A 26797-nucleotide genomic window follows, 5' to 3' on the forward strand; every position below is an offset into this window, starting at 1 on the left:
GCACTCTGAAGACAAGGGACAAGACCATTCTCTCTTAGGTCAATGAACCCAGGGAATTCAATGGAAGCTTAAACCATTTGGGAGCTCTATAAATATATTTATGGCTTTCATTGTCATCCATAACCTTCTTCAAATAAGGTACTCAGATTTTAAGTTCTAATATAGTCCCTCTTCTGATGAATGATTTTATTAACACTCCTTTGATCACACAGGCTGGTGTGGTTCTTTCATGTGGGTTTAGCTGACATCTCACTCAGATGGCTGCTTGTTTTAAAAGAAACTTTTAAGATCTTACATGAGATTCTTTCTGATAGGGGGATGACATCTGATTTTCCCACTATACTTTGCTATAGCAGCCATATCTTCAGTGACCCCTTCATGAGGGCAAATATTGACCTGGGCCACATTATAGATAAGGCTTATGAGTAAGTGTGAGTTCAAAATCCATTCATATATCATATCTAGGCTTATCTATATCTCTGTTCTACTTCAGTGGCAGCATTATCAGCCTTTTGGGAGATAAGTACCTCCTATGGGGGCTTTGGTAATTCTACCAATAATGTCATTAATCTTGCCATTGATACAGAGTTTGAAATATTATTGAGATAAGGGGACTATTCATATATAGGAAAGGATTTTAGACTAAAATGTATAGTGTTCACTTATACATGTTAAAAAAACTTAAAGTGACTGAAATCTAAGAAAATAATGACAATTAGACACAGGGCACAAAATTCAATAACACTCATTCACTGCAGGACTGAGATCTGTCATAAAAACCCAAAATATATAAAAATGAGGCTGTAAATCTTTTCAGTGACAGATAGTCTCATTTTTCTCTCTCCTGTGGATTGACTGGTGGGTTAGACTGCTCGGTTTATAAATAGCAACTCCACAGGTATCCCTTTACCCCTTTGAGCCACCTGCATTGACTGGTAGCACTACTCCCACAGTCCTCTGCTGTCCTGCATCCGCGGCTACGGGGTGAATGCCTATGCATTGTTCTGAAATTGTAAATCTTTACAGGAGCAACCAGCGAATTTGAAGTGCTGACCTTTCAGTTAGCAGATCAATACCTAACCTAGTGGTTCTCACCCTTCCTCATGCCACGACCCTTGAATGCAGTTCCTCATGTTGTGGTGACCCCCCAACCAAAAAATTATTTTTGTTTCTACTTCATTACTGTAATTTTGCTACTGTTATGAACCGAGTGACCCCTGTGAAAGGTCATGCAGCCCCCAGAGGGGCTGCGACCCACAGGTTGAGAACCACTGACCTAACCCATCAGAATGCCTTGTTGTTGTGAAGGAACATGAAATTGAGTACTTTGACTTGAGTGGGTCAAAGGCAAGCTTTGCTCTATAAGATATTTTGTATACTCTAGTAATTGTGGATAAGTTGAGTTTCTTGAAGCACCTCCAATGAAAAAGAACAAGGAAACATATTTTCTTCTGAAATTTTATTATCATCAAGTGTTTTTGTTACAAGGGTTGAACAAAGCAGAGTTAAACTTCCTTACTCTCCCTTGGCAGCTCAAATTTTATAAAATTAACTTAATATGAAATCAGATTTAGTTTCTCCTTTCTTTTCAGTCAAGTTATGCACTCCTAAGTGACAAAGAAGAGAGTATCCTATAGCCACACAATGGGAGCACTCAGAATTATCCAATACCTTTTACTCCCAGCTAGGACCTCCTTAGGCAGAACAGATTTCATCTTTCTCTAAAAATTAAGAAATATAAATAGATCCATAAATAGCTCACATAAATATGTTTCACCTCTTAAATAACAAAGTTTCATGTCTAGAATTTTGACTATAAAACAAAGCCAGGTAGGCAATGCGCCAAAGTGATCTGAAGTCATATTAAATACATAAATAACTTAAAGCCCCTAGACAAACAAATAAGAAGCAGAATTCAAACTCAGTTGAAACCTTGGGGAGAGAATTCTGATCCTATCTAGATGGGCTGTTGGGACAGCGAGAGTTTGCTTAGCAAAAGGACTGGGATTTTAAAGGATGAGGGTTCTCTAGGAGCTGAACCTCCTCCCCAAGATGTCTAACTGCGTTGGGGAGCCCGTGGCTCTTAGCTCAGGTGCTTGATGATGGGCCGAATACAGGTGCAGCCCACGGTCACCATGATTCTCTCCAGCCGGAAGGAGTGGGGACAGTGCCTGCTATCCCTTTTCAGGACCATGATCTCTTGCTGGATGCCGACGGAGTTCATGTGTAGGTTCGCCTTCCCTGCATGATTGACGCAGTTCAGAGAGCGGCACTGGGCCTCCCATATCACGCGAGGGTACCTCTCAGGGTCCTCATTAGGGCTGCAAGGGAGACAAAAGCCAGAAGGAAGGTGAGCGCCTGGTACAGCAGAAAGGAGAGGAAGTGGGACTGAAAGGAGGGAGGCTAGTATATGAAGTAATTGTACGCATCCTATCTTCTCTAAGTGCCGTTAGGGTGAAGACATTTGGAAAAAAGTCAGATCTTCAAGCACGTCGGGTGGTATTGAAAATAGACAAATTCCAGTGGCTTCCCAGTTCCTTTGAGGAACGAACACATTTAGATAGGCTGAGACTACAGGGGGGATTTGTTTGGCATCAGAGATTGCTTATTTACAGTATAGTTGATAGATTAAAAAAAAAAACAGGACCAGAGTTGATTTGGCATCGGTCTGACTGTGAAGCCTGTCTTAGAAATATTTTAACTGAAGGTACATTCATAGGACAGAGATGGGGGCCCAGCGCTGATGCAAGGGCTGGTAACAAAACCATCAATTTCCCTTCCTTTCCTCTCCGAGCTGGGTAAGTAGGCCTTTGGGATGGATTTTGTGAGCTGTTCTTAGCAATAAGGAGGAGAAGCCCTAGGTGTGGGTGATCTGCAGGCTCCACATAACAAAGGCTTATCTGCACAGAGGCGTGATCAAAATGCATCTTACGTTTCATCTTTAATGGCACCTAAACTCCAGGTCTACCGAGGGCACAGCAAGTACAGATGTGCTCAGGATGTAGATTAAGGTCTGACTGCAAAAGGAATAGGAGTACTAAACTTGACACTTCCTCCACTGGGTTTAAACTCTCTTTTCCCAGTTATAGAATGACTGAAAGAAGACACGGTACAAATCCACCAGTTAATCACTAAATTATTTTACCCAGTATTCTTAATGGTTGCTCTGTTAAAGCATAGTTAAGCATTAATACATCTATTTATCTGGGGGAAAACAATAGATTTGGGGTATTTTAAATAGTAGAACAGTGACTATAATTTGGGTGGTGTTTTAGTGAGAGTGACAATGTGATTGAGTTGTGTGTGCGTGTGTGGGGGTGGAATCCTTTGTTCTACAGAAGAAATCTATAGATTGAAAAATTTGAGAACCATTTTTCTGCACGGTCATCCTTCAAGGCTTGATTAATAATTCCAAGTGGGGAAAAAAAAAAGTTCTGAAGGTGATGTCACCGCAGTTTCTGATATGTAAGCATGTTGAAACACACAGAAGTACATACCGGAGATTCCAAGGTGAGGTGGATCTGTTGGAGTAATCCGTGATCTTCCTGAAGTTCGTGGTATGGCTACTGATGCTATGGCTACTGATGTTCACCATCTGGGGGAAACCGTTCTCCTCGGTACTTGGGCATCGTGAGCTTTGTGGCACTGTGGTTCTTGCCATTGCCAGAGCCATCAAGCCCAGCAAGAGGAGCAGTGAGCGGAACTGGATGGGAAGATAGAGAGGTAGATGTTGTATGTGGGTTTTTAAGACAGACTGTGATGGTGATGATTGTCTTGCTAATCAAAAAGAACCTGCTGTGCTCCAGAACAATTTATGTGACTCTCCCCTCCCCCCACCATCATTGTTAAAGAGATCGCCGGTCAGATGGCTAAAACAGTGTAAGACGATGGAGTTTTTGCTGTTCGAAGACTGTCTTCTTTTGACTTAGGGAAGACACATCCCAAACCAATCTCCATTCAGAATCATGTCAACCTTGGGTTCCCAGGGCTCGACATCTACACGGAAGCGCACTAACATTTTTCTGTCTGAGGGTGACTGGTGGGGTTGAACCACCAATCTTTTATTTAAGTCAAGTGCTTAATCACTGCACCACCAGGGCTCCTTACATGAGTCATAGGCTCGTAGCAAATTTTAGTAATCATGGCAAGTAGTGCCATGCCATCCACCTGTCAGTTCATCTGTGGTTGCCAGGTCAACTGAAGACGAGTAACTTTGATTTTCTAAGAGATAATGTCCCCTGCACCGTGGTTCTCAGTCTAAGCATTTTTCGTAAACCCTATGTGAAATCAGGTGCGCACCTTGAATTAAATGAAAATCAACAATCTCTGTGGCGCCCTCATCATGATTATTTCTGTGTGTGTGACTGATATTCTTGCATGCTGAAATAATGCCTGGATTTTCACAAAGTGACACAGAGCAACAATATACCCTTCGTTTTCAGCTAAGATGCTTGGCATATAGCTTTTGGCTTTGGGTGGTGAGCTTCTTGTGGTTGGTTGCTATGGAATCCAACAAACAGGGTCTCCATCTATATACAACAGAACAAAATGCTGCCCTGTGCTGCACCATCCTCACCATGGCTGTGAGTGGCATCCTTATTCGCGTTTGACACATCTCCGGTCCCACTGATGAGCATTCAACTAACCACCAGATTCCACTTACACTGTCTTATGCATATTTTCTGGTTAAAGACACATGCATTGACTCGAATATAAAGTCTGATTTCGAAAAGATATCTGAAGTTAAATATCTTGAGAATGTAAAGCCTATTGACTCTGAACCAGTCACACATTTATCTAATTATAAGTTAGTTTTGAAGCGCAAACATCAAATAGTATGTTGTTGTTGTTCTTACGGGCTGATGCATAGCTCCCTGACCCACAGAAGGATGAAGTCCCACCTGGGCCCGGGCCACTGTCACAATTGTTCTTATGTTTGAGCCTATTGCTGCAGTTACCGTGCCAATCCTTCTTGCAAACTGATGGTATAAGGTACTTATAAGAAAGGCCATTGCCATAACTTTTAAATTCTCATTGTGTTATAGATGGGGGAAAATGCTCCCAACTGAAGTATCTTACTGATTTTTTGTACTCAAGAAAACAGCATTTCAAGAAACAATCTTTCTTGCCGTACAACACCATACCATTAAGCCACATTCTTATGTGGTTTAATCCCAATGTAGCAAATCTTTCCATTTTAATCTTGCCTTTCAAACTGATGTCTATCAGTTCTTGAAAAGGGTCTATAATGATTTAAATATCCACCAAAGCTTTCGTTATCTACCCTGCACACAGAGTCTTCTTAGACGTCCCATAGCTATCATGCAGATTTTCATATCACAAATAAGAAATCATGTTTGGTACATATCAGCGAGCGCACAACACGACAGTACCGGACTCACCACAGGCAAGGTCCTCACAGACAACATCGTAGCTTCTTCGGCGCGGCTGAGGCTGGATGAGCTGGTTCCTGCTATGTGCCCCAAATGTGCACCTCTCTTTATATGGGGCTTTGCGCCGTCTGTGGTCACTTACATTGAGTGGATGAGTGGGTTTTGGTGATGTGGTTAAATTTCCATGCCAAAATGAGGTCAAAAAAAACCAAACTTCCCCTTCATGATGTGCAATATCTGCTTATGAGAGGAAAATTGGAAGGCAGACATTCATGTCTTTATGTCTTCTTTTCATTTTTCAAGATTACTTATTGGAAGCTATGAAAAAGACATGTGACATGGTGATGACGGCTGACTCCTTCTTCCAGGTAGGCAAGCAGGAAGGAAGATCAAGCTCTACATCAGCATCACCCAAGGCCAATTTCTGCGAGGCCAAGATGAGACACGCCCCACCCTCCAACCTGCCTGCCAATTCTGACACCAACTGTCTCTCCATCAGCCACCTCTAGTTTTCAGATGGGTTTGACAATTCATCGCAATGGCTACACAGAACTCACCAACGATACTCATGATTTTGGGGTTTATTAAAGGAGTTCATAGGTTACAAAAGCTCAGGATACAATTATTGGGATAGGAAAACACCTCAGCCATGCCCATAGGCAGATTTCTTTCTGGTCTTTGGCTTTTTAGTCACATGGGCCTCTGTCTGATACCCTACTTCTGCAATGCTAAAATACTCTTTACAGCTACCGTTACATGCCCGTAGTGCACATCGCTCCACCATAAGCCTTCTCCTGAAGATGCTCAGTTCTAGATCTGTAGATCAGCAAACCTAGCACCCCAGTTAGGTGCCGGAAGCTGCTCTGGAGGATGGGAAACCCACTCTATGTCTTATGTTCTGGTCCTGCTGTTCCTCCTTGGTATTTCTCTGGTATTATAGCTGTTTCCTGGATCAAGCACAGGGATCTCAGGGTCAAAGGGTGCACTCCTAGCTCTTTGTTCTTGCTGGTAGTAACATCTCCCTTCTGCTTCTGAGATGGTTCATTTTATATCCAGCAGGATGATAATCACAATTAATTTTATTCGCAATCACTCCCAACTGAATCTGGTCAGAGTCTTTCCATACCTTCTTTAACTCACACCCATTAGGAAAAAGTTGTTTGATGGAATTACCAAAGACTATGACTAGAAGAGCCATATTAAATAATTCACTGGACAGCAGAAGCTGAGCAAACATGCTTTGCTGTGGGCCAAGATAATTTACTGATGGGGGTATATTAAAGCACCATAAGAGTTATGCTCCATTTTAATTGCTCATAGGGAAATAAGAATTAGACATAATTTACAAATCTTCTAGGACCAAGTCCCTCAATTTCTCATTGATCTTTCCTTTTCTCACTAGGTTCCCTGACCAGATGTCATGAAGACAATTACAGAAACCTCTCCCTTCACATAGACAAACAAAATGAACAAATAAATACTTTCATGATGACAGGCTATATTATATGTCTAACACAACATGGTATCAAATAAGTTATTTAACATGTGGTACTTGAGGCTCAACTCTGTAGTTCTTCAGGAGCCTTTGGGCTCACGCTTAAAGGAGGGAAAGACTTCCTACACGTAGAAGGGGAGAGACTTAAAAACTGACCTGGAGCCAATCTAAGCGACTTGGCTCTATTTGCATTTGGGGACTTATGGACTTGGGGAGCAGTAGTGTATCCAGTGTGGCTGGCTAGACAAGAAAGGAGTCATGGAGGAGGTAGCCATGAAGGCTCTGTTTATACCAGTTAACAAAACCTTTTTATAAAAATTTAAATCATTTTATTGGGGGCTCATACAGCTCTTATATGCAGTTTATTTTGATCAGTTTCCTCTTTCTCCCCACACCTTACCATTACGCTCCTGGTATCACTACTCTCATTATTGATCCTGAGGGGTTTATCTGTCCTGGATTCCCTATGTTTCCAGCTCTGATCTGTACCAGTGTACATCCTCTGGTCTAGCTGGATTTGTAAGGTAGAATTGGGTCTTGATAGTAGGGGGAAGAAGCATTAAAGAGCTAAGGAAAGTTGTTTGTTTCTTCGGTGCTATACTGCACTCTGATGGGCTCATCTCTTCCTTATCACCCTTCTGTGAGGGGGTGTCCAGTTGTCTCCAGATGGGCTTTGGGTCTCCACTCCATGTGCCCCCTCAGTCACATTGATATGATTTCTTTTGATCTGGGTCTTTGATGGCTGATACCTGATCCCATTGATATCTCATGGTCACACGGGCTGGTGTGCTTCTTCCATGTGGGCTTTGTGGCTTCTCAGCTAGGTGGCCGCTGGTTTATCTTCAAGTTTTTAAGACCTTAGATGCTATATCTTTTGATAGCCAGGCACCATCTGCTCTCTTCATCACATTTGCTTATGCACTCGCTTTGCTTTCAGCGGTCATGTTGAGAAGGTGAGCATCACAGAATGCCGGGTTTCTTTTATTGTCGTCAGTTTTTGTTGTTGTTGTTTTTTGTTTTCTTTCATTGTTTTGTTTTGCTCCGTATTATTTTTGTGCTTCTTTATTGTCTCTGCAGGTCTTTCTAGACAAGATAGGCAGGATAAACAATCTGGAGGAGCAAGCCACAGGACCAAAGGTTCTAGGGGTGGGAGACAGGAGAGGAGGAGGCAGGGGAAAGGAAGTGGGTGTTAACAAATCCAGGGAGAAGGGAACAAGTGACCTAAAATTGATGGCAAGGCGGACATAGGATGCTGGGTGGGGTTTGAACAAGGGCAATGTAGCCACGAGGAATTCATGAAATCCAAATGAAGACTGAACATTATAGTGGGACAAGAGGAAAGCAAAAGGAAATAGAGGAAAGAACTCGGAGGCAAAGGGAACTTATAGAGGCCTAAATACAGGTATGTACACATGTAAATATATTACCTATAATGATAGGGAAATAGATCTATGTAAATATACTTGTGTTAAGAATAAAGGTAGCAGACGGACATTGGGCCTCTACTCAGGTACTCTCCTCAAGGCAAGAATGCTTTATTTTAATAAAAAACCTTTTTAAGGGAGATGGGTTTCTTAAAATATTTGTTGTAAGATTTTATTTGATGTTGCTGTTAGACATTGGTGAGCTGACTATGCTCAATGGAATGAAACATTGGCCGGTACTGTGCCTGCTTCACAATTGCTGTTATATTTGAGCCCATTGTCACTTGTTCTACCAACTCGTCATACGGCGGTGGCTTGCCCATCATACTGTAGTGGCTGCTGTCATGCTGGAAGCAATGTCACTGGCATTTCAAATACTGGCAGTTTCAGCCACGATGAACAAGTTTTAGCAGAACTTCCAGGATAGGAATAGACCATGAAGAAGCCGCAGTCTGCCCCCTTCTGAGCCACTTCTGCCCACCATGTAAAACCTTAAGAGCCGTAGGGAACACTGTCAAATATTGGAAACAATGCTGGTAGGTGCTTGCAACTCATTGTTAGGTTCCTGCTCTTGTGTGCCCCAGCATCTTTGGGATGTGGGGGAAGGAGGAGGGCATCCGACTGCGGTCCAGCCTGATAATGTGCCGGAGTGGGGTCCTACAGGTGAGTGTGGTGACCTCACGCTGGAAATTGGAGGGTTAACTAGTGTCTCTTCCAGGAGTGAGATGGAGGTGGGGGAAGAGAGGAGAGAAAGGTAGACAAGGGGTGGAAGAAATGGACAATGGAGGTGAAACAAGGAAGAAAGAAAGGCAATGGCGGTAGAGAAAAAGGAGAGCAGAGCACGATAAAGATAAGAAGGGGACGAGTAAAGAGGGAATGTGGAAGAGAAGTGAGAAGGGTCTTCCTCTTTGCCTTTTCCTCTCTACTCTCTAAGTGAGATGAACTTGGGTTTAAGGGCTTCGGGGATAGTTCCTCTTTATGTATACAGAGCTCTAGCACAAGGATGAGAAAGATGAAGCGGTCAGTAGGTACAGATGTGGCTGGCTACATGTTATCCCTCGGTAGTCTCCCTCTCCCCAGAGAGCTGAGCCAGGGCTCCCAGGCCCTCTCAGCTGACAGTTCATTTTTCTATCTGGCTCACAGGGAGGCTGACCAGCATTATTAACTCAGCACTTGGGCTCTGTCATAAGCTTGTCTATTTATCCTCAGGTCCAGGTCTACTTGCCACATTCCACTCTGTACTTCAGAGCCTCAGTCCCTGCAGCCTGCCTCCGCAGACTTCCTGTTAGTTGCCTTTCAGCTGGGTTCATCCCAAGGAAATTGAGGTCAGAAGAGTAAGAGAGGGAAGTAGGAAAAGTAAGGGATAAGGGTGTTTCTCCTGTTTTCCTAGAGAGGTTCCTGGTCCCTGTGTCTCCTCGGTCTTGATAAAACTAATCTCCATTACAGGTGTCACCTCTTCCTTGTATTTAATTCTCTCTGTTAAAAATACCCGAGGTAGCTTCCGTTTCCCAGATTAGAGATGACTTGTCTGATCTTCTGTAGGAGGCCATGAGCAGCCGAGTCTCAGCCGTGATGGTAGATCATCTTGACAGACTAAGCCAACAGAAGAACAAAGAAGATAGAATTGCTTCCAGTGTTCCTACTCCTAGTGTTGGCCCCACCATATTACTTATAAGACAGAGTCAGAGAGTCCACCTGTTCCTTTTCCATGTGGGACCACGTAGCCATCCCAGAAACCGCAGTGTCTCTTATATCTGTACTTTTACCCCAGGTCCACGGTCATCCCTGTAACTTAGACTTACCCACTTGGACTGTTTTAACAGTTACCTTGTGGCGCTATCAGATAAGGGTGGGATTGCTAACCTCATAATGGCAGTTCACACCCACCAGCCACTCTGCAGGGAAAAGTTGAGGCTCTCTGTGCTCGTCAAGATGCTCAGCCTTGGGAACCCTACATTGGATCACCATGAGCTGGAACGAACTAAATGGCAGTCTGCTTTTTCTCTTAGCTCCAATGACTTCCCGTCTGCATTTCTCATATGTCTGCAACAGCCATTCTCCAAATAGAACTCTCACTGTGCCTTTGTTCCCCTTCCTTTATGGCCAATGCAGAGTGAAACGTAACCCCCTTAGTGTGTTTGAGCTAGTCCAAGAGTTTCTCCATGATTGTCTGCAACCTTCTTGTCTACCCTCATCTCCTACCATGCTTACTGCTGAATAGCCTGGCTCATGGGCTCCTGTGTTTCCTCCAGGCATCCTTCTTATACCCACACACCTTTTGTTAAGATGTTGCTTCTGAAATGCTATTTCCCTTCTTCAGGTTATGAAAATGCCACTCTTTCCCCCCAGATCCTGTATCCTCTAGCTCTGAAGAAGGCCTCTCCTGACTTCCTGAGTCAGAACAAACAGCTCCCATCACACCTAACTTATGCTACCCTCTCTAGTAACCTTTATTTCACTTTAAAAATATTCATAAGCTATACATTTTCTCCTGTCTTAGATTCGTCTTGCAATTTTTTAAGGCCAAAGTTAGAGATCATACAACTCCAGCAAGGCTACTGTCTGTTGTTTTTTTTTTTCCACAGAAGAGAGGCGTTAACAGGTTCCTTTTATGTTGTCCTTTCTTTTCTGATACACAGACATTCTGTCTATGTCTACTCAAATTGAGGATGTAAAAAGACTTTTCCTCAGCTTTGTCTCCCCCTAAGGTATGTCAAACAATAGAGGCTGTTTGCCAGCACATGGTGGGAAGTCAGCTGCTCAGAGATATTCTCCCTGCAGGCATTCAGTTGTCTGGTCCACTGAAGGCGGGGTTCACACCCTACTGATGATTGTCTCCATGGAGAGCCAGAGAACAGGTCAAACCTGCTCAGTGACATCCAGGTCCTGAATCCAGGATCTGCCCATCTTGTCGCATGTGTGCCCCAAATCCCTCACCTTCCTATTGCATGTAGACCTCTAGATTGCCCCTCTCCCACTGCTGGAATACCTAGGGTTCAACCCTTTCCTGTGATGTAGGTCTTTGCCTGTAATGAGGGGGCTTGCATGTCCCCAAAAGATAGATACATAAGCCTTGGTTAACCACAAACCACTCTCTCCTTCCCTCTCATCTCCCATCTCCACATGGACCACCAAGAGGGGCTGAGGTGAGCATGCTACCATGAAATGTGTCCGATTCCTTAATTTCCCTCTCTCCTCTCTTTTATTCTCTATGACTTTACTATAACCTTCACTTATTTTTGCTGTATATTTGTCAGGGTATCCAGCCCCGAACAAACCATCACGGGTCCGGTGGGTGCAATTGTACAGCGATAATAAGTAAAGATTATAGTAAAGTCATAGAGAGCATGAGAGATAGAAGAGAGATTGAAATAATGGAGTAGGACCCATTTCATGGTAGCATGCTCACCTCAGCTTCTCTTGGTAGTACAGGGCAAGAGAGAGAGATATATACCAAGGGTGATATATCTTTTGGAGATGTGCAAGCCCCCTAATTACAGATAAAGACATATATCACAGGAAAGGGTTGTGCTATAGGTAATGAGAGGGGGATGATCTAGGGGTATACACGCACTAGGAAGGGGAGGCATTGGGGTACACATGTGACAAGATGGGCGGATTCTAGATTCATGCTGGCGGCCTAACCTGGATTGCCCTAGAGCTGGAGACTTTCATTTAGCCTGAGCTTTCAGAGGAAGCAATCCACAGTCCCTAACAGCAGGGAGTGAGCCCTACCTACTATGGGAGAAACAATGGTGTTTGCTTGCTCTGGATGGCTGGAGTCCTCCGGGAGATAACTTGACAATCATTTACCATCAGTTACAAGCAGTGTCCTAAGTCTAACATATATATTTGGGGGAGTTTGCCGGGGCATGGTCTTTTTGTATCCCACATATAATTGCGCCTGCTGGGCCTGTAATGATTTGTTAGGGGCTGGCTCCCCTGACAGAAACTATGAACAATACTGAGAAGTCTGGGAATTCCCGAACAACTAGTTGTACTCATGGGGAACTTGTACATAGATGAGGAGGCAGTCATTTGAACAAAATGAGGAGATAGTGAATGGCTTAAAATCAGGGAAGGTGTTCATTAGGATTATATATTTTTTGCCCTACTTATTCAGACTGATCTAATAAGCAGAGATGCTGAGCTACAGGAAAAATAATGAAAGGGTTAGAGGAAGACTCATTAGCATCTTGAAATATGCAGATGACATAACATTGCTAGCTGAAAGCCAAGAGGATGTGAAGCACTTATTGATGAAGATCAAAGACTATCGACCAGTATAGATTATATCTCAAGGTAAAGAAATCAAAAAACCCTCACAACTAGACCAATAAGCATTTTGGTAAATGAAGCACAGATCACTGTTTTCAAAGATCCATTTGACTTGAATCCACACTCAATACGCATGGAAGTCGTGTTCAAGAAACCACATGATGAGCAACATTGGACAAAGCTGGTGCAAAATACATTTTTAAAGTGTTAAAGGTCAAAGATACCACCTTGAGTACCAGCATGAGCCTGACCCAAGCCATGGTATTTTTAATAGCCTCCTGTGCATGGGAGATATGGACAATGAGTAAAGATGACCAGAGAAAATCGATGCCTTTTAGTTGCGGTATTGATCAGGAATATTGATGACACTGTAGACTTCAGAAGAACAAACAAACCTCTCTTGGAATAAGTTCAACCAGAATATTCCTTAGATTTGAGGATGGTGAGAGCTAGTCTCCCGTACTTTGCACATATTATTAAGAAAATATCAGTCTTTGGAGAAGGGTATCAAGCTTGGCAATGTAGAGGGTCACCAAAAAACAAAGAGACCTTCAAAGAGATGGATTGACACAGTGTCTGAAACAATGGGCCCAGACATAGGAAAGTTTGTGCAGATGATGCAGAACGGGGAGTGCTTTGCTCTGGTACACACAAGATCTCTCTGAATCGGAACTGACTCAAAGGCATCTAACAGCAACAGCAACAACAAAGTATGTCGTGTACTCACGTATCTCATTTTCCTGCAGGGCAGGAAATAATCTTATTAGTCTTTGTTTCACCCAGCATCTACCATCACCAGTTGCTTTGAAGTTTTTTCTGATTCCATGGGTTCAGAGCAGAGCTGTGCTTCACTAGGTTTTCTGGGGCTGATTTTTTGGGAGTCGACTGACAGTGATTTGGTTTGGTTTTGAAGAGTCTCTGGATGGTCTCAAGTCTTGGAACTTTCAGTTAGCCGTTGAGCATGTCAATTGTTTGCTCCACTCAGGAACTCCGTCACCTACCTTGTGTCCAGTGAAGAGTGCCTACTCAGCGTGCAGAGTGATTGATAGTCTCGATGCTAAATGAGAGTTGCAGAAGCTTTCATAGTCTTCCTGGCACGGCTGCGGTCCAAGGACCCCAGTGGGTTGTTTAGAGACTTGACTCGCTAACTTGATCTTCTAAAAAGTAGCCTGACAAAGCTGTATCCGAGGAAACGGTGTAACTTGGATTCCTGTTCCTTGGCTGAGGGGGCGCAGATGATGGTGTAAAGGAAACGTAGATGGCTGGCCCCACTCTGAGACATGATGCCCCTCAGTGACTAAGGGCGATACAGGGGACAGCACTGGAGACACAGTGTGGGAATTGCACCTGACCTGATCCCACCACACCGAGGCAAAGCACTGGGGGAGTGCAGTGGAACAGCAAGGGAATGGAGTGGCAAGGTCCCCAGGGAATGCTGAAAGTGGACTTTGGGCCCAGAGCGTGGTGCCCCAACAGACTGGACTGGAAAATGCTCCTAAGGGCCAGCAAATGATCCTTGAATGAACAATAACCTTTTCTTTTGTGGAAAAAAAAAAAAAAAAGGAAACGTAGAGCCTGGCTCTTCTCTCTAGCCTGCCTCCTACTCCTCTGTGCCATCCTTTGATAAGCTAATTGACTCCATGTGCTATCCTTTGATAAGCTAACCTTTGTTTTAAGCATGGTGAGGTAGTTTATTGTGCCAACCTGGACGATAAACACCTGTGGGGTTCAATGAAAGGCAGAGGGATAAATGGCCCAGTGAGCCTCCCCTTTCTAGTTCTCAGGTCTCTTGCTTTCTGACCAGGGTGCAGCTGCATTAGCTAGTTCCCTGCTTCAGCTGGCAAGGCTCACTTCCTGCAAGACATCCCTGAGGAGAAGCTGCATGGACCTACCCTGATGCAACCCTGGGTGCTAGAGCAGCTGCATGGAGACCCCTGCCAGCACTGAGATGCTTACATATTCACTGATTCGGCTTTCCTCCTGCAGTCGGTGTTATTGCGTGTGTTTTATGAGATGGAGGAGGACTTGGTGGATTGGTGTTGGACATATGGGTAAATGTTGGACTAGTGGGCTTGGGCAGCACTGGGTTGGGATGTTTTCTTGATGCGTACTTAACGTTTATGTAAAACTCTCTCTTATACATATGAGTTTCTGTGGATTTGTTTCTCTAAACTACCCAGACTAACACACATGGTGAAGCAAGCTGGGCTTCCTTTAAAGTGTGGCAGTGATCACTTCAAAGTGGTGACCCGATCTGGGGGAGCTAGAAGCCTGTCTGTCCTGGATGGGCAGCTGGAAGCGCAGGAGTAGGCCCAGCTGGGGATGCAATTGGGAGGGCCTCATCCTCTTTTTGTCTGGAAACTGGCTCGGGTTAGGATCCCAAACTGTTGAGGTGGAAGAAATGCTGGACTGAGAACTAGGGTATAGAGAACATATGATGAGAGGACTCCTTTGAAAAATCTTATTATGTAATTATTTCTTTAAAAAACCTTTTTATTATGTTTTAGGTAAAGGTTTTACAGGGAAAATCATCAGTTTTACATTTAGTTTCAATCCGTCCTTTTAGATCTTCTCAATGTAATGTCTCATATCCACTTCCTCGCAGTGTTTCCTGTTTCTATTTCTTTTTCCTAACCTCTGTCCTTAGGTACATGCCACCCTTTTCATCCTAAGGACTCCTTTGATTGAGTTGTGGCTTTGTTCTTGGGTTCTTTTCTTCTTCCAGGCTCAGCTGCCTGCTCTTTACAAAGAGGCCTTTGTGTACCCTTTGATGGTCCATGACATTTTAGAGAAAGAAAATAGTGAAAGTACAATTCAAAGCACCAATTTTACTTAGCATTGCTTTCACACTCATCAGTCTTGCTTCTGTGGGATGGGTGCAGCAGATGGGCACAGTAGGATGGAGCAACAAGTTGGGAGCTATGAGGGATGGGAAGAAGGGGGTACAGACAGAGACAGGAATCAAGTGCACACAAAGGAGGAAGACTGGTGAGACACGTGTGGGATTTTTTGATGGAAGGCAATGCTTTTCAATGAATCTTAAAATCGTTAGACAGGTAGACAACATTCCTTTCTGCTCGCATTAGACCAGTATTTCCTCCGTTGGTTCCCAGGAGAGAACGTTATGGAGTCTTTGGTCTCAATATGGTGGAAATTGAGACCGTTGAACTAAAATCAACAATATATCCTTTTCTCTTTGTTAGGTGGCAGGGTTCCTCTTGAGAAAGTATTGTCTTTTAAGTTTCTCTTCTGCAGCCTTTTAATTAAAAAAACATAATGATATTCTCAGTGTAAGAAAATGCACATCACCATTCACAAAATCAAGAAGTTGGACACAACCCAAATGGCCATCTGCACAAGAGGGGATAAAGAAATTTCAGTCCATGCACGCAATGAAATAGTACGCATTGCTAAAAACAAATCATAAGGGACCTCATGATGTGGATGCACCTGGAAACCATGGTGCTGAACAAAGTGAGTCAATCGCAAGAGACAATATTGTATGAGAGCACCCTTGTAAGGATAAAAACCAGGACAAAGGCTTGCAGACCAGAGATAAAAGGATTAAAAAATCATTTTATTGGGGGCTCGCACAGCTCATCACAATCCATACAACCATCCATTGTGTCAAGCACATTTGGGGGTAACAGGCTTTGGGGTGTCCCTGGGGTGGGAGGGGAAGGGTGAAAAGATGAAGCTATGGATTAGAAGGCTGACAGGTATTGACAAGAAAGGGATGCTGGAGGGGGGGGGCATTCATTAGATGGAGAAAAGAAATTGGGGGTGGGGGCTGGATTTTGTCAGTGGTTTGAACCTATTGAATGCAGCATTGATGGTCTGAAATGTAAACCTCCCACTCATTTCACATCACAATAAATTATTATTATTTTAATAATAATCTTTAGGCATTCTTATTTTGTAGTGTTATAGTGTAAAGAGACAGTATCTATTTGAAGAGGTAATGGGCTCTTTTGTGTTATAAAGTGTACACCGCTAGGCAAGACCAATTCTCTCTGTTTTATCTAACATGACTTGTGCTCCAGGTGCACGTGTACAGAGCACACAGGCTTCCCTCCAACAACTCATATTCAAGGGTTCTGTGACATGTGGCTTCTCCCACTCCACCCAATATGTCGGCACTCTCTCCTCGTCACTTGCCCCCTCTACTTTCATCCATCCAATTTCCCAGGCCCTCCTTGCCAGCTCGCCTTTTCTTTTAGGCAAAGGTTGCCCATTTGCTCCCATGTAGCTGGTTGTTCTCAGGAGCACATTCCTCATGGGTGTACTTACTTATTTTATTGGTCACTCTGTTATTTGACTGAAAGGTGACTAAGGAGTGGCTTCAGCTCAGGTTGAGAGAGTGTCATACAGTAATAATCTCACGGGCTCCTCCAGTCTATAGCAAGTCAGCAAACGTGGTGTTTTTGCTCGTTTGTTTTTAATGAATATGAGTTTTTATGCATTTTGTTCCCATTTTCACTGGGCCTTTCTAAAGCTCTTCTTTCCTAGTGCTGTTCTAATATCGAGAAGACAATGAGTAGCTGGAGAGAATTTCTTGGATTTTGAGCCGGGAGAGTTAGCCTTTTGAAAATGAACTAGCCCGTGGGAACAATGTCAGACACCTGGAAGGACGAGGAGGTTGAAGGGAGCCTCTCTGCAATTGAGAGTCACCTGGAGAGCAGTGAGGGCCTGAAGGAGTCAGGATCGAGTGGAGATCCAGATTGAGATCTAGATCACCAAGCTCCGGGAGAATGGGTCAATGTGCTGTTGACCCGACAGAGGCTCATGAAACCCCCAACATCATGACCCTCAGATGCCCTTGAAGTCCAGAGCTGAATCCACCCCTGGGATCAATGTTCGACCAAACAATAGACGGCCTATAAAATGAACAATGACACCAGCTATGAATAAAGGCATCGTTCCTTACCATCAATGGCATGAGACCAAAAGGGAGCATTTGCCTAGACACAAAGTTAAGAAGGCACGGACGGAAACAGGGAACACACGGGGAAGCATTGTTCCATCAAAGCGATAGTCACAAATCAGTGTATATAAATGGTTGAAAATCTATTTGCTCTGCCGACTTTCACCAATCCACAGTAAAAAAAAAAAAAAGTCCACAAACACACAGGTGAAAACAAAAAAACAAGAACAGTTAATGTACTTGACTGCTAACTGAAAGGTTGGTGATTCAAGTCTACCCAGAGGCACCTCAGAAGACAGGCCTGGCCATTTACCTCCCACTAGTTAGCTATTGAAAACTATACAGAACCATATACTCTGACACACATGGGGTCACCATGAGTTGGAGTCTAGTTGATGGCAACTTTTTTTTTCTTCAAATCATGTTCTGGATCATCTATCCATGTCTTGAAGATATTCATATTGTCTGTATGAGAAATTCATGTAAGGCTAAAGTTGCTGTCTAGTTTAATACACATGAAATTAACATGGTTTGTTAAATAGGAAATTACCATCACAGTATTGCTCTGACAGTATCATTGTACCTCGCCAATGGAACACTGTTTGCTCTGTATTCCTTGTGGGTTTGCTCCCAAGGCCATGCAGACTAGTGTGAATAGGGGATGGGAACACTGCTATGGATGGATACAGACATCAGTGGAAACCCTGTTGGTGAAACTGCCCCCTTCCTTATGTGATAGCATGAGATGAGGGATGATTTGGAATGAGAACACTGTAACAGCGTCCTTGTCAATGGGCTGGTGGGAGGTGAGAGATGGAAGGCAGAATCTTAAAAAAAAAAATTGGATTCTGTTTTCTCACAACTGGTCATCCTAGCTCATCAAATGCTCTTCTGTCTGACAGAACCCCTCTGTCAACAACTCCTGTGAATAACTCATTTTCTTTCTTATACTTTTGAATTTTGATGCTGCCCCTATTCAGTCTAGACCTGTGCATTCATCAGATGAGATCGGGTCACAGAACTGTTTGGACATGTTGAAAAAGCAAACAAACCTAATCTTTATCATCCATATGACCCACAAAACACAATACAGCTGTTACATTAGCCACAGGGGGTATTGATAGAAAGGCATCACATCACTTGGTAATTTCCAAATGATAGGAATTCCATGAGCCATTCGGTAGATGAGGTTTGCTATTACCCCGCCTCTTTGCCCGCCCCAACACGAGGCAGTGCCTGGAAGCCGTGTAAGAGATTGAGCTGTGCAAGAAGGCAGACACATCATTTCACGTCATCTTGCAAACAACCACAGCCTATCGCCCTTCCCCTAAGCCCTGTACTAAAGAGCACACACAGAATGTATGAGCATGTCAACTTCTCCTCGGAGGAGTGGCGACTAACCTCATGGAAACCAAGCGTCTTCCTTAGGTGGGTTCCTTGGTAGACTTTTACTGAAACACTGATTTAAAGTGGGTCAGACAACTTTCCTTTTTTTTTTCTTTCTTCTTCAAAGAAATACATTTAGAATTCTACCCCAATCCATGAGCGGGAGCATGCAAATTGGTCTTGCGGGTGGCCTTCCCTTCGATACAGCTGACTTCACCTGATGCCCCAAAAATTAAGGTCACTGAGTGACTGAGGTTTCAAGACTGAACGGATGTCACTGAAATGGAAGGTCTAAAATTAAACAAACCACACACATTGGTTAGCCTCTCGATTTTACAAACTAAGGGCTTTTCAGCAATTTTTAAGTCATCATGATTGAGAGACCACCACACGAGATTATTTGAAAGGAAATTCATAGCAGGTGAACCTGGAACAAATTGCTCATTGGTTTTTCTTGCAGAGACAGTGTAGAGGATGCTAGGGCGGGGTCGCTACTCCCCAAATTGAAAATGTGGCGAAACACGGAATGGCTTTCAGGGCAGGGAGTGATCATAAACATCCAGGGAGTGAAATAGCAGGAACCAGACCTGGGAAACACATAAAAACAGTTAAAAGCCAACGCCTGGGAAAAGCCAACCTCACAATCAACAGCTTATAAAGGCCAACCTAGTTACTCTGCTTGAAGTTTCTATACGCCTCTGAGCTTCCTGACAGCCAAAGAGAAAAGGGAAGCATGCTCAGTTATACATTTTTTATAATAAGAAAGGAAGAAGCAGGCTAATCCCTTAGAGGAGGTGAATTTTTTCCTGTCAATAAATCTTGAAGTAGAATTCTGGTATGGAGTATATAACAGGTACTTGTTTAATATAGGGCTACATTTCCAACACCAGACATTCCTATGATCTAGCCCTACCTTCACTTCAGTGCTTTTGTGACTTTGGATGTCTTTGATAATCTAAATGGTGGTTTCCAGACCCCCATAACGGAAATGAAAAGAACATGCTTTTTAGGTAGCTGTGAGGAGACAATATATGCTTACCTAATACATAATAAGTAGATGATACATGTGGCCTTTTATGGACTGTGGGCTCAGTGAGTGCTGATAAAATAGTAAAGTTTCTGTTCATGGCAAGACATCCGAGAAGCTGTGGGAAGGAATGGGGGATGGCTGCCAACGCAGTTTTTGTAGGATGGCCCTTGCTTCTTTTGGGTAGCTGTATTCTTTTGATGGAAAAACATTTTCTTGGGACAACTTTCTTGACCTTTTTGTCACTAACACAGTTTTCAGTTTTCTTAAAACTTCTTCATAATAAGTCCCCATGGTCGCCCCATGGCCTTTGAGAAAGTCAACTAGGACCACCCACAAATGGTTGCCATAACTTCTCAGCTCACCTCTCTGCCTTAAATCCATCTTTGAGATCTTCCCGGTCTTCCTGATAATGCTTGACCCGTCTAAAAGGTACTGTTTTATATGGGGCCATATTCTCAGAAACCTTTTGCAAAGCTTCAATGATTTGGGAAGATATCTCCTTGCATTTTGTTAAAAGTTGACATGGGCCCTGACAGCAGCTGCCGCCCCACCTCACCCTGGCACCATTTTACAAAAAGACATCCTCATGAGACTACGACCCACGTGCTACCGAGAGAACTTGTTTTCAGCCATCCACTGATCTCACAGACATGTTTACTCATGTTTTGTTTGTTATACACATATACGTGCATCCTTCAACTGGAACTCCAGAAGCAACACCTTTTGACTTAGCTGTGCATAATACTACTTTGTAACCAGCTTTCCTTATATCACAACATATTCTAAATATTTCCCCATATATATATTTATTTTTTAAAGACCATTTTTTTCCAAAGAAATAGGTTTGCATGTAGGTGTACAGAAAAATTGAGCAAAACATATAGAAAATTCCCATGGGTCTCCCTTCCCTCTGCACATTGCTTCAACTATTATAAATATCTTACATTCATATATGTGTTATGTCTGAAAAGTACCTTGTTGCTGACTAATGCTCATAGATAGTTTCCCCCCTTCCACGTAGCACAGTTCCAGGGGCTTTGCGAAATGAAAATCTTCATGTATTTATTCATGTGCCACACAGAATGGTTCCACTGCCTGAAAACCCCCTGTGCCCCACCTATTGATTCCCCCTCCTTCAGAAACGTCTGCAAGTCACTAATCATTTTACAGCTGTCCCTTTTCTTTTCTAGAATGCTGTATAATTGAATTCATACAGAGCATGGTCTTTATAGACGTGCGCCTTTCAATTAACAATATGCACTTAAGTTTCTTCCGTGTCTTTTTTTTTCCTTTTTAATTTCTTTTCATTCAAAGATCATTGTATTGGGAGCTCTTACATCTCTTATAAGAAACTAGACATCAATTGTATCAAGCATATTTGTACATACATTGCCATCATTATTTTCTAAGCATTTACTTTCTATTTGAGCCCTTGGTATCAGCTCCTCTTTATTAGGTAGAGGTTCACATTTCAGGTGATCAGCTTTGTACTCATCGGTTTAATCTACTAATCAATCCCCTGCTCCCTGTCCCACTTTCAATAGTTTACCTTTCACCGTTCCTTGTTCCTCCTCTTCCACCTGTGGACTACCGTCGTCCATCACGCCCACGTTTACCCCCATCTGAAGTCCAGCCCCTTGCTTTATCTTTCCTTCCTTCCCTCGTTCTCACCCCCTGAAAGCCCCACAGCTGTTCTCTTTAGCATGGCCATCTTTATTTTTGGTTTTATTTCTCCTTTATATCACTAGCTCCTGTAATATTTGTCTTTGTGTGATTGAATGAGTTCCCTCATTATCATGTTCTCCAGGTCCATCCATGTCAAGAAGTTGTTGGTTTTGCCTTTTTAAAAATAATTTTAAAAAGTTTTTTTTTTTAGCAATGCATTGTATTCCTTTGTGCGTGTTTTATCCATTCTTTTATCGATGGGCATTTAGGTTATTTTTTGTTTTCTTGCTATTGTGAATAGTGCTGGAAGACCATGGGTGTGCACGTGTCTGTTTATGCTATGACTCTTTCTTCTTTAGGATATTTGCCCAGCAGAGGGGTTGCTGGACTGTGTGGAATTGATATTCCCAGTTGTTTGAGGTGGTGCCATACGTGTTCCTCAGTGGGTGTACATATGCGCCATCCTCCCAGCAGTGTGTGAGGACGGTGTCCAATCACTCCGTAGCCTCTCCAGCATTTGTCATTTTCTCTTTTCAGTACTTGACTGTTGACATAATCTGATTTTATGTCAAAACTTGGATGAGCCAGAATTCTGCCCTGATCTGATCTAAGAGTGTGGTCAACCCCATGATGAGGTCTTTCGTGAAGCAGCCACGCAGCTGTGAGAGGAGCAGATCCTTGGAATCTGGTCACAGGCTTGATACTACGGAGGGAGGTTTTATTTAGGGTCTGGCCTCCTCTTAGTATAAATTGGAACGTTGCGGAAGCTAGCTCTCTCTGACTGCTGGATTTGGATTTGGTTTGTCAAGCTCCCGTTAGACTGCCTGCCAATTCCAGGAATCATCGGCACGTTGCCAACTTTGGATTCTTCTAGCTCAGTGGTTCTCAACCTTCCTAATGCCATGACCCTTTAATACATACAGTTCCTCATGTTGTGGTGACCCCCAGACATAACAGTCTTTTTTTTTTTTTTTACCAAGAGGTAGTTTATTCTTTCTTTCTTTTTTTCAGTCATAGTTTAAAAGAAATCATTTTATTGGGGGCTCAAACAACTCATCACAATCCATATACACATCAATTGTATTAAGCACATTTGTTTTCCACATCATTCTCAAAACATTTGCTCTCTACGTAAGCCCCATGGCATCAGCTCCTCATTTCCCCCCTTCCTCCTCCCCCCTCCCTCATGAAACCTTGATAATTTATAAATTATGGTCTTGTCATATCTTACACTGTCCGATGTCTCCCTTCATCCACTTTTCTGTTGTCCATCCCCCAGGGAGGAGGTTATATGTAGAGCCTTGTAATCAGTTCCCCCTTGCCACCCCATAAAATTATTTTCATTGCTACTTCATAACTATAATTTTGCTACTTTTATGAATCCAATGTAAATATCTGATATGCAGGATGTATTTTCATTGTTACAAATTGAGCATAGTTAAAGCATAGTGATTAATTACAAAACAATTTGTGATTATATATTGTGAATTATTTATTTCCAATTACAAATATATGAAATTTTGTCTTGAAGCATGGTATAGCATAGTTAACCATCTTAATATAAGAACAGTAAACTACATTGCTACGTTTTGTGACAATATGCTTAAAAAGGCAACAGATAGCTTCTTTTTCACTAGCTCAGCATATCTGCATGTGGACGGACCCACCTGGAGAGGGATAGAGGAGCAGTGTCTCAGTAAATATGCATTTTCTGATGGTTTTAGGCAACCCCTGTGAAAGGATTGTTCGACCCCTTCCCTCCCAAAGGGGTCGCGACCCACAGGTTGAGAATGGCCGATCTAGCTGATCTTGGATTCCTTCCTGTTGGCACATGTCCACCTCTGGTCTTTTGTTTTCAACTTCCTCCTTGTCATCCTGGGTAGCTACAGCAGTCAGGAGAGGCTTTCCGCTTCAGCTTACATCGGACACAAGGACTTTCCCTGGACTGGATTTATACCTGCTTCTACAATGGTATGAGCCATTTCTTGATATAAATCTCTCTCAATATACATACAAGTGTCACTGATTTTGCTTCTCTGGAGAGCCCAGCCTACCGCAGCTGTCATTGTCGGTGTATGGTGGCATCTCACCACCGTTTTGATTCGCATCTCCCAGATGGTTAGTGATGGTGGACATTTATTTCTTCATATATTTGTGGCCACTTGGGTGTCATCTGTGGTGAACTGTCTGCTCATGTTCTTTATCCACCTGTTAATTGGGTCCTTTGTCTTTTTTTATTGGCGTGTGGCAGTTTTCTAGATTTCAGACAGCCACAATATTAGGACAGCCTGGGCTGGTACAATGATAAATACATAGACAAGTGGAACAGAAAAATCTGAGAAATAAATTCAGCTTTTGATACAGGCAACTGATATTGAGAAAGGTCCAAAAGCATTAAATGGGAAAGAGAGTCTCTTCTATCAATAGTGTGAGCACAATTGGATCTCCACCTGCAGAACAATACAGCAGGCTCCAGATCTCAACCCATGTACAAGAAGAAACTCAAGATGGATCAACACCCACACAAACAACTACATTGATGCAAAAGATGGGGGTTGGAGTGAAGATCCAAGTGATTGGATACCCCCACAGAAGCAGTGTAAGGAAGGGATGATCGAACCAAGGTGCACTACAGCACCTACAAGTCACTCACCATCCTCTAGTTCCTGAATGCTTCCTCTCCCTCCCATCCCCCCAGTTACCATGACCCAATTCTAACTTTCAAGTCTGGCTAGACAGAGAACACACATTGGTACAGATATGAGCTCTCCACACAGGGAATTCAGGAAAGATAAACCCCTCAGGAACAGGAATGGGAGTGGCGACATCCTGAGGGTAGGGGGATGGGTAGGGAGGGGGAGGGTGCGAAAAGGGGAACCCATCACAAGATTGGATATATAGCTCGCCCACCCTGCGAAGGGGATGAATAATAGAACTGTGGGTGAAGGGAGACAAAGGATAGTGTAGATATGAAATAACAATAACAATATATACTTAATCAAGGATGCAGGAGGGGAAGGGGGTGGGAGAGGGAGAGGAAAAAAGAGCTTACCTCAAATTCAAGCAGGAAATGTCTTGGGAATTATGATGGCCTCATATGTATAAATATGCTTGATACAATTGATGTATGGAATGTTGTAAGAGCTGTAAAAACCCCAAGTAAAATGATGGGGAAAAAAAGATGGATAAAAGATTTAAATGTAAATTCCAGAACCATAAAGATCATCAATGTGAAAATAGGAACAAACTTAAGGGCCATACTGCAGGGCATAAATACACAATAAATATAATGAAGGAAGACATGATAAGAAAATAGACTGGGACCCATAAAAATGAGACACATCCAAAGACTTATCAAGAGTACAAAGAGAACCCACTGAGCGGGGAAATTGAGAAAGTTAGGACTTTCTAACGCCCTCAGACGTGAATCAGTTCCAACACAAGAGTTTCTAAGCCCAAATACCAATTTAGTGACAAGGCCTAATAAGATGAGAAATCATGTTTCTCCAGCTTTAATTTATTAACTGATAACTGATTATGACATAATAAATATATTGAAAGTATTTAAGAAATAATCAATACTGAGAATTGAAATAGACAACATTTAAAGGCCAAAGAATGATATTAAGACCAAAATATCTGTAGTAGTGAATCTTAAAAAGAAAGGCTTTTCCAAAAGAGACACTTCAGAAATAATGAATCCTGATTTTGCTAGATAGAATTTATTGGTAAATTAGATCCTGTATTAAAAAATGAAAGGTACAAAAGTAGACTATAGGTTTCCAGTAATCAAATATAAATGAGATAAGGATTATAATTTGTATTGTGGAGTGATAATATTAAAATTATTAAGAGAGATAGAATTTGTAGTTTACTATGCTTTAGAAAAAAAACCAAATGTTGCCAAGTTAATAAAATATGCTTTTATTTTAAATGGCTAGATTTTGTGTTTAACTTTGAATATTAGTGAAACAGATGGAGCAATTTAAAATGATCTTATGACCTATTTTCTAAGGAAAAAAAGTTTCACGTTTACTTACAGAAACTATGCAAATGAGGAGAGAGCGTAATTCAATGATGAGAAACTGACAGGATGAGATGGTAGAGATGACAGGATCAGGGTAGGGAGTCTGGTAAACCAGGTGGACAAATGGTCTATCTTCCGTATCAGGACTAAGAGAGCAAGAGGGAAACTTTCTCACTGCCCAGCATGAAAGGATAGAGACTGTTCAAAGCTCCAGAGACCAAAGTCCAAGCTGTGTTTGCATTGAGGGATGCTGAATCAGCCACACCGCGTAGCAGGGCCACTTGGTCACATTTCTCTTACGAAGCAGTGGGTTGCTAACTGCAAGGTCTAAAGTTCGAAAACACACAGCAGCTCCAAGGGAAAAAGATGGGACTTTTTACTCCCACAAAGAGTTAACAGTATCAGAAACTCGCAGGGGCAGTTCTCCCCTGTCTTATAGGGTCTCCGTGAGTCGGCATTGACTGCATGGTGCTGAGTTTTGGATGTGTCTGTTTGTTTGTCTGTATCTTTGTTGCTAGCACAGATCTGATTTATTCTCCCAAATTGTGTCCGTAGAGTCTGCATATAATATTTCGGTCATGATAAAAATAACATCAGCTTAATTTTACTGAGGACTCACTAATTAAAGTTTTTATAAGGTTAAATAACAACTCTTTCAGGAAGATACTGTTATTTTATATTTTACAAATCTGGAAACAAAACCTTAGAGAAGTCAAATACATCGTACAATTTGATTGGCAGCCAAGTCCATTAACCTACACCACCGAGAGACCCTGGCTAATAACGGCAATGACGACATGTATGCTTACATTAATTAATAAGGACATGCTCTTCTACGTTTACATCCTTATGGGTAGCATCCATTGAAGAGAAGAAACTCTAGAAGTGGCCAAACTCTTTACTAGGGCTTTACAAAGATTGGCACTGAACGAAGGATGATGAAATATGCTCTCATTGAGGATTCCGAGGGAGGAACAGGTCATCAGGCCATCCTCTTATCAAGTGCTGCCATCTGCTGGCAAATATGAGGTATAGCAGAAGCCTTCTATAGCTACAAGTTTGTTTGGCAAATGGGTCTAATAGCGTCACTGAGGTTGCCTCCAGTATAGGGTCAAGGTTTGTGTGTCTTGCCAAAGCTAGGGTTTATTACCAACTAACAGCTTAGCTCATCTCCT

General features: G+C 42.6%; 1 protein-coding gene across 1 annotated transcript; it reads right to left on the reverse strand.

Moving 5' to 3' along the window:
- Positions 1-2083: 2083 nt before the first annotated feature.
- IL17A (interleukin 17A) lies at positions 2084-21531 on the reverse strand. The gene is made up of 5 exons (XM_075553771.1): positions 21480-21531; positions 20293-20362; positions 13318-13330; positions 3498-3703; positions 2084-2321 (listed from the first exon to the last, which is right to left on the reverse strand). The coding sequence occupies exons 1-5, from the start codon at positions 21529-21531 to the stop codon at positions 2084-2086; spliced, it is 579 nt and encodes a 192-aa protein (XP_075409886.1).
- Positions 21532-26797: the final 5266 nt, after the last annotated feature.

This window comes from Tenrec ecaudatus, chromosome 7 (assembly GCF_050624435.1).
Source record: "Tenrec ecaudatus isolate mTenEca1 chromosome 7, mTenEca1.hap1, whole genome shotgun sequence".
In the NCBI taxonomy this organism is placed as follows: Eukaryota; Metazoa; Chordata; class Mammalia; order Afrosoricida; family Tenrecidae; genus Tenrec; species Tenrec ecaudatus.